Below are 7,871 nucleotides of genomic sequence, written 5' to 3'. Positions count from 1 at the left end.
TCCAAAGATTCACCACCCTCTGAGTGAAGAAATTTCTCCTCATCTCAGTCCTAAATGGCCGACCCCTTATTCTGAGACTGTGACCCCTGGTTCTAGACTCCCCAGCCAGGGGAAACATCCTCCCTGCATCTACCCTGTCAAGCCCTGTAAGAATTTTGTAAGCTTCAATGAGGTCACCTTTCATTCCTCTAAACTCTAGAGAATATAGGCCCAGTCTACTCATTCTCTCCTCATAGGACAATCCCCCCTATTCCCAGGTACCAGTTCACCTTGCGCTCCCTCTGTGGCGCTATAGCAACGCACCTCTATCCTTTGCAGTCCGGAGGCGCACGGCCCCCGCACCCCACGTGGGGAAAGCAGCAGGACCAATCCGATTGGATTAGAATTTGAGCGGGCTCCCGATCTGCGCATGCCCTGTCTTGCGCTGCCGCACGGTCTGCCGGGAGCAGCGGCTGTGATTGGTGGGCTGGCTCTCCCGCCCTCATGCCGGGCGGCGCTGGCTCGCTCGCGCTCTTGCAGTCCGTCCGTCAGTCGGGCGGGACGGGTTGAGGTCTGTAAGCTCGCTTCAAGCTTCTTCTCAGCTATTTATAACCGGCTAACAATCAGTGTAGGTGGTGGCTCAGGGGATGTAAAGCCGGCGGTGATCTTCTCACCCGTCATATTCTTCGAGGGCGGAGGTGGACGCCTTCCCGCTGGGGTGTCGCCAACCCGGCCATAGGCCTGGGAGAATATTCGGTTCCTTCATGGGAAGGAGTGGCCGGGTTATCAGGGGTCGGTGTCCAGAGGCCCGACATGCGAGCTCCACATCAAGGGGAGGGGGGAAGGGAGTGGTGGGGTGCGAAGGATGGTATTTGGGTTGTGTGAGGGTCCATTTATTGAGAGTTATATTATATAGGGCAGGATTATTGGGAATGGGAGCTGTGGATCAGGTATATGTGGGCAGGATTATTGGGAATGGGAGCTGTGGATCAGGTATATGTGGGCAGGATTATTGGGAATGGGAGTTGTTGATTAGGTATATGCGGGAAGGATTATTGGGAATGGGAGCTGTGGATCAGGTATATGTGGGCAGGATTATTGGGAATGGGAGCTGTGGATCAGGGAGGCGTGGGCAGGAATATTGGGAATGGGAGCTGTGGATCAGGTATATGTGGGCAGGATTATTGGGAATGGGAGCTGTGGATCAGGAATATGCGGGCAGGATTATTGGGAATGGGAGCTGTGGATCAGGGAGGTGAGGGCAGGAATATTGGGAATGGGAGAATTGTAGATCAGGGATATGAGGGCAGGATTATTGGGAATGGGAGCTGTGGATCAGGTATATGTGGGCAGGATTATTGGGAATGGGAACTGTGGATCAGGACTATGTGGGCAGGATTATTGGGAATGGGAGCTGTGGATCAGGTATATTTGGGCAGGATTATTGGGAATGGGAGCTGTGGATCAGGTATATGTGGGCAGGATTATTGGGAATGGGAGCTGTGGATCAGGAATATGCAGGCAGGATTATTGGGAATGGGAGCTGTGGATCAGGGAGGCGAGGGCAGGAATATTGGGAATGGGAGCTGTGGATCAGGTATATGTGGGCAGGATTATTGGGAATGGGAGCTGTGGATCAGGAATATGCGGGCAGGATTATTGGGAATGGGAGCTGGATCAGGAATATGCGGGCAGGATTATTGGGAATGGGAGCTGTGGATCAGGGAGGTGAGGGCAGGAATATAGGGAATGGGAACTGTGGATCAGGGAGGTGAGGGCAGGAATATTGGGAATGGGAGCTGTGGATCAGGGAGGTGAGGGCAGGAATATTGGGAATGGGAGAATTGTAGATCAGGGATATGAGGGCAGGATTATTGGGAATGGGAGAGCTGTGGATCAGGGAGGTGAGCAGGATTATTGGGAATGGGAGCTGTGGATCAGGGATGTGAAGGCAGGATTATTGGGAATGGGAGAGCTGTGGATCAGGGATGTGAAGGCAGGATTATTGGGAATGGGAGAGCTGTGGATCAGGGATGTGAGAGCAGGATTATTGGGAATGGGAGAGCTGTGGATCAGGGATGTGAGGACAGGATTATTGGGAATGGGAGCCGTGGATCAGGAATGCGAGGGCAGGATTATTGGGAATGGGAGAGCTGTGGATCAGGGATGTGAGGCTGGATTATTGGGAATGCATTGGGGAGGTTACTAGAAGTGTTAAATTGGGGTTTTAAAATGTGGTGGGTTTGTGAGGGTCAGGTTATAGGCACTGAGAGCCGTTTATCAGCAGTGTGAGTGCTGAATAAATGGTAGTATGAGTGTTGGGATTGTAAAACAATCCTTTAAAAAATAGTTTTAAAACAGATGTATTAGCATTTTTAAATCAATTTTTTTAGTGGCCAATATTGAGAGTTTTAAGAGCCTTTTAAATCACCTTTTTAAATTATTATTTTGTTAGTGAAGGAAACCATTGTGCCAAATGGAGGACTCCAGTTCTGACAACTGGAATGTGGTATGCGAGCGGATTCATTCCCGGCATGATGGGCATTGGACACTGCGGTTCAGGGAAGACTTGCAGGATAGGGAGCAGCTGCTGTGTGTTGCCTGTGTGATAGAGATGGTGGAAGACAACGGGATATCGGTAAGAAAGTGAAAAGTACATTATTGTAATCCGTGTAGTGTAAACTTAATTTGGAAAATTGTAATAATCTTTCTCACTGTAATAGCAGAAAAAAGTAAGATGTTCATGTGAAAATATTGAATTAATAGGGTAGAATACCTGTGGGGCTTCCTTGGTCTGCTGTTTACCCCATTTCTGTGGGGTTTCTGACGACCTTCTGCTAAAATTATGATGGGAGACCGGGTGAACCCTTGTGGAAATGACTGATGATTGGCTGATAACTGAGCTATTGCTTTACGATTCTAGAATTGAACTCCGTGTCCTTGGCTTAGGGAAGGGAAAAAATTAATCAGCGTTGTCAGCTGGAAAAGTCCACTGGTGAGCAAAAGAATAGAATTAGGCTCGGCTGGCATGGTTGGATAGACCAGCTCCATGTCAAAACAGCCTGATTTTATGCTGTCAATTCTGGCAGAAGTGCCTTCCCATTTTTGGGTGGGTGCATGTAAGTGAGGGGGGGGGTGTCGACAACGTGATGTCATGCACCTCATTTCTGCTGGGGGAGTCAGAACCAGGGGTCACAGTCTAAGGATAAGGGGTAAGCCATTTAGGACTGAGATGAGGAGGAATTTCTTCACCCAGAGAGTGGTGAACCTATGGAATTCTCTACCACACAAGGCAGTTGAGGCCAATTCATTAAATATATTCAAGAGAAGGAGTTGGATATATTTCTTAAGGCTAAAGGATCAAGGGTAAGGGAGAAGCAGGGACAGGGTACTGAATTTGGATGATCAGCCATGATCTCATTGAATGGCGGAGCAGGCTCGAGGGGCCGAAAGGCCTACTCCTGCTCCTAGTTTCTATGTTTCTATGTAAAAGGGATGATGGTGCAGGTAAAAGGAGATGGTAATGGACAAGTTAAGAAACAAAAGATGGCTCTCGATGAAGTGTAAATGGCACTGGCAGAGTGAAGACAGACTGCCATGTGGGAGAGAGAATTAAAAAAAAATGGAAAAAAAAGATGAGGGGCCAGAGGTTATGATCTGAAATTGTTGAACACTATGTTGAGTCCAGAAGGCTGTAAAGTGCCTAATCGAAAGATGAGGTGCTGTTCCTCGAGCTTACGTTGAGGGATAATAAATCTTCTATCTATCTATCTATCTATCTATCTTCTATTCTATCTTCTATCTATCTATCTATCTATATATATAAATCGGTACTTCTGTCTGTCATTCTGTCTTGTCATTCTGTCATTCTGTCTGTCATTCTGTCTGTCATCGCGTGTGCGTCTGGCGGGCTATGCGCTCGAAAGTTACATGGCGTACCTACGTGCGCGTTACCTCCAAAGAAAGCTTACGCCTCTGAGACGGTTTTAAGCGTATTTACGTTCGGCCGGGCTAAAATCGCGCCCGCGGTATCCCAAAAACCTTCAACATTCCGCTCATTAGCATCTCATTATCCGCTCATTAGCGACAGAGTGACCTCGAGGTCGACCAATCGTACGGCGGCTTGCTGCCGCGTGCGGCCGGCCCCTCCTACGGTCGAGTGACGGGACGATTGACTAATCCTACACTTTGGTGACCTGACGGTCGACCAATCGGTGCGTGTGTGGGCGGGCCTTATCGTTCTGAACCGAGGTGAGTCGCCGCCATCTTGCTTCATTCTTTTTCCTGCTTTCTGCGTCTTTCTTTTTAAATATACATTTCCACCAAAATAAAATTGAATTATTAAGTTTTTAAAAAAAATCACTCATTTGTAAACCTAACCTGAACATTCTTTTTCCTACCTTTCCCCGTTTTTTCTTAGGCCTCAAAGCCTGCGCCTTTCTTGCCCAGGCCCGAGCTAGGTGATTGCGCTTCTGCAAAGCTCCTCAACCCCACCCCCCCCGCCGCCGTGTCACGTTACCCAGGGCAACGGCGTCAGCCACGAGGGTCAGGGTGCGCGCGCAGCAGGAGCAGGTGAGACGCGGCGTCTCTGTTCCGCGTTCGGCGGGGGGGGGGGGCGGGGCCGGCCGCCGGCCGTCTCTCAGAGCCGCAATCGGCCTCGGCCAGCGGGGCGTGGCTCGGCCGCCCGGCCGTCTCTCAGAGCCGCAATCGGGCTCGGCCGGGGGGGGGGGGGGGGGGCGCGAGGCTCGGAGAGCGGGGCTCTCGGGGGGGGGGGGGGGGGGGCTCGGAGAGCGGGCTCTCGGCCTGGCCCCCCCACTTCCGCCCCCGGCCCTCCCCTTCCGCCCCCCCTTACCCCCCCGCCCCTTCTTCCCCCCCTCCCTTCCCACCGCCCCTTTCCCCCCGCCCTCCCTTCCCCCCCCCTGCCCCCCCCTTCCCCCCCGCCCTCCCTTCCCCCCCCGCCCTCCCCCCCCCCCCCCCACCGCGCTCTCTCTCTCTCTTCCAACAACAACATGCCCTCGAAAAAGCCTCGGCACCGCCGGGCACTTCAGCTAGTATCTATCTATCTTCTATCTATCTATCTTATCTTATCTTATATATCTATCTTCTATCTCTATCTATCTATCTATCTACTATATATATAAATCGGTACTTCTGTCTGTCATTCTGTCTGTCATTCTGTCTGTCATCGCGTTGTACCTACGCGCGCGTTACCTCCAAAGAAAGCTTACGCTTCCGAGACGGTTTTAAGCGTATTTACGTTTCGGCCGGGCTAAAATCGCGCCCCGCGGTATCCGAAAAACCTTAACATTCCGCTCATTAGCATCTCATTATCCGCTCATTAGCGACAGAGTGACCTCGAGCTCGACCAATCGTACGCCGGGTTGCTGGCGTGTGCCACCGGGCCAATTGGTGCGTGTGTGGCCGGGCCTTATCGTTCTGAACCGAGGTGAGTTGCCGCCATCTTGATTCCAAACTTTTCCTTTCTTTTTCCCGCTTTCTGCGTCTTTAAAAAAAAAACGTTGCTTTTAAAACACATATTGTTTTAAAAAAAAAATGATTTAGAAAGTAATTAACTTATCTAATCTTAATTTTCCTACCTTTCCCCGTTTTCAGGTAGGCCTAGAAGCCTCGGCGTCTCCTCCGCACCCACGCCCGAGCTAGGCACCTCCCGGCCCCACTCGAAGGCTGGAGGGCCGAGCCTCAGCCCAGCGCCGCTAGGGTGCGCGCGCAGCAGGAGCTGAGACGCGGCGTCTCTCTCTGGCTCGGCCGGGGGGCGGGGCTTGCTGAGCGTCAAGCGTTACCCTGGCAACCGGGCCCGCCTGCCGTCTCGCACAGCCGTAATCGGCGGTCTTCACCTCGGGGTGGGGGCGGGGGGGGGGGGCCGCGACCCTCGTTGGGGGGGGGCCGCGACCCTCGGGGGGGGGGGGGGTGGTCGCGCACAGCAGCAGGAGCAGCTGAGACGCGGCGTCTCTCTCTCTGGCTCGGCCGGGGGGCGGGGGCTTGGTCAGCGTCACGGTTACCCTGGCAACCGGGCCCTCCGGCCGTCTCGCACAGCCGCAATGTTGAAGCCAGCTCGGGAGGCCGGTGCTCGGAAGATCCGCGCCTCCGGAGTTCGGTGCCTTGGTTGGTGGGGGGGGGTGCGAGCCTCGGGGGTGGGTGGGTGGTGGGCGAGGGGTGGGTGGTGGGCGAGTCGTGGGGGTGGGTGGTGGGCTAGCCTCGGGGTGGGGGTGGGGTGGGGGTGCGAGTCTCGGGGGGGCCAACCTCTGAGTTCGGGGGTGGGGATCGGGGCTCGGGAGTTTGGGGGGGACGGGGATCAGGGGGCTCGTGACTCTCCCCTTCCCCTCCCCTCCCCCCCTCCTCTCTCCTCCTCCCCCCCTCCTCCCCTCCCTCCCCCCGCCCCTTCTTCCCCCTCCTCTCTCCTCCTCCCCCCCTCCCCCCTCCCTCCCCCCCCGCCCGCCCTCCCTTCCCCGCCCTCCCCTCCCTCCCTCCCCTCCCCTCCCCCTCCCCTCCCCTCCCCCCCTCCCTCCCCTCTCTCCCTCTCTTCCCCCCAGTCCGCTCTCTCTCTTCCCCCCAGTCGCTCTCTCTCTTCCCCCCAGTCGCTCTCTCTCTTCCCCCCAGTCGCTCTCTCTCTTCCCCCCAGTCCGCTCTCTCTCTTCCCCCCAGTCGCTCTCTCTCTTCCCCCCAGTCGCGCTCTCTCTTCCCCCAGTCGCTCTCTCTCTCTCTTCCAACAACAACATGCCCTCGAAAAAGCCTCGGCACCGCCGGGCACTTCAGCTAGTATAGATATATAATAAAGCATATATATGAAGCGATGCTTCTGTCCTTCTGTTTGTCATTCTGTCTGTCATCGCGTGTGCGTCTGTCGGGCTATGCGCTCGAAGTTACAGGGCGTACCTACACATGCGTTACGTCGAAGAAAGCTTACCTTTCCAAAACGGTCTTAAGTGTATTTACGTTTCGGCCGGGCTAAATCGCACCCGCGGTATCCGAAAAAGCTTCAACATTCCGCTCATTAGCATCTCATTATCCGCTCATAGCGACAGAGTGACCTCGAGGTCGACCAATCGTACGCCGGCTTGCTGCCGCGTGCGGCCGGCCCTCCTACGGTCGAGTGACGGGACGATTGACCAATCCTTACCGCTTTGGTCACCTGACGGTCGACCAATCGGTGCGTGTGTTGGGTAGGCCTTATCGTTCTGAACCGAGGTGAGTAGCCGCCATCTTGCTTTCATTCTTTTTCCTGCTTTCTGCGTCTTTCTTTTCAAATATACATTTCCAGCAAAATAAAATTCAATTTATTAAATTCTTTTAAAATAAATCACTCATTTGTAAATATTTTATCTAACCTGAACATTCTTTTTCCTACCTTTGCCCGTTTTTTTCTTAGGCCTGAAAGCCTGGGCCTTTCTTGCCCAGCGAGGCCCGAGCTAGGTAACTGGGCTGCTGCTAAGCTCCTCACGCCCCCGCCGCCCCCCCCCACGGTGTCACGTTACCCGGGGCAACGGCGTCAGCCATGAGGGTCAGGGTGCGCGCGCAGCAAGAGCAGGTGAGGACTGTTCCGCGCTCGGCTCGGGCGGGGGGGGGGGCGGGGCTCTCGAGAGTGCGGATCTTGGCATTGGTGAGCGGGAAGGGTTACCCCGGCAACGGAGTGCGGGCCGGCTGGGGCTTGGAGAGCGGGGCTCTCGGGAGTGCGGGGTGGGCTCGAAGAGCGGGGCTCACGGGAGTGTGGGGCGGGCTCGAAGAGCGGGGCTCTCGGGAGTGCGGGGCGGGGCGGCTGCGGCTTCGAGAGCGGGGCTCTCGGGAGTGCGGGGGCGGCGCGGCAGGGTTACCCCGGCAACCGGGCGTGGCCGTGGCGGTCTCTCAGCCTCAAGCCCTCCCTTCCTCCCCTCCCT

The 7,871-nt window shown here is 54.8% G+C and overlaps 1 protein-coding gene across 1 annotated transcript in view; it reads left to right on the top strand.

The window, feature by feature from the left end:
* Positions 1–2,438: 2,438 nt before the first annotated feature.
* Positions 2,439–7,871, top strand: part of mei1 (meiotic double-stranded break formation protein 1) — a 247,894-nt gene continuing 242,461 nt past the window's right edge. The window contains exon 1 of the mRNA XM_085969507.1: positions 2,439–2,617. Within this exon, the coding sequence (XP_085825633.1) occupies positions 2,456–2,617 (162 nt within the window). The 5' untranslated portion in view covers positions 2,439–2,455. The remainder of the gene's footprint in view (positions 2,618–7,871) is intronic.

The sequence above is a fragment of the Somniosus microcephalus genome, chromosome 28 (genome assembly GCF_052327205.1).
Source record: "Somniosus microcephalus isolate GS21.2 chromosome 28, FLI_Smic_1.0, whole genome shotgun sequence".
NCBI lineage: Eukaryota > Metazoa > Chordata > Chondrichthyes > Squaliformes > Somniosidae > Somniosus > Somniosus microcephalus.
Note: the sequence above shows the minus strand (reverse complement) of the source record. Positions and strands in the feature narration are given on the sequence as shown.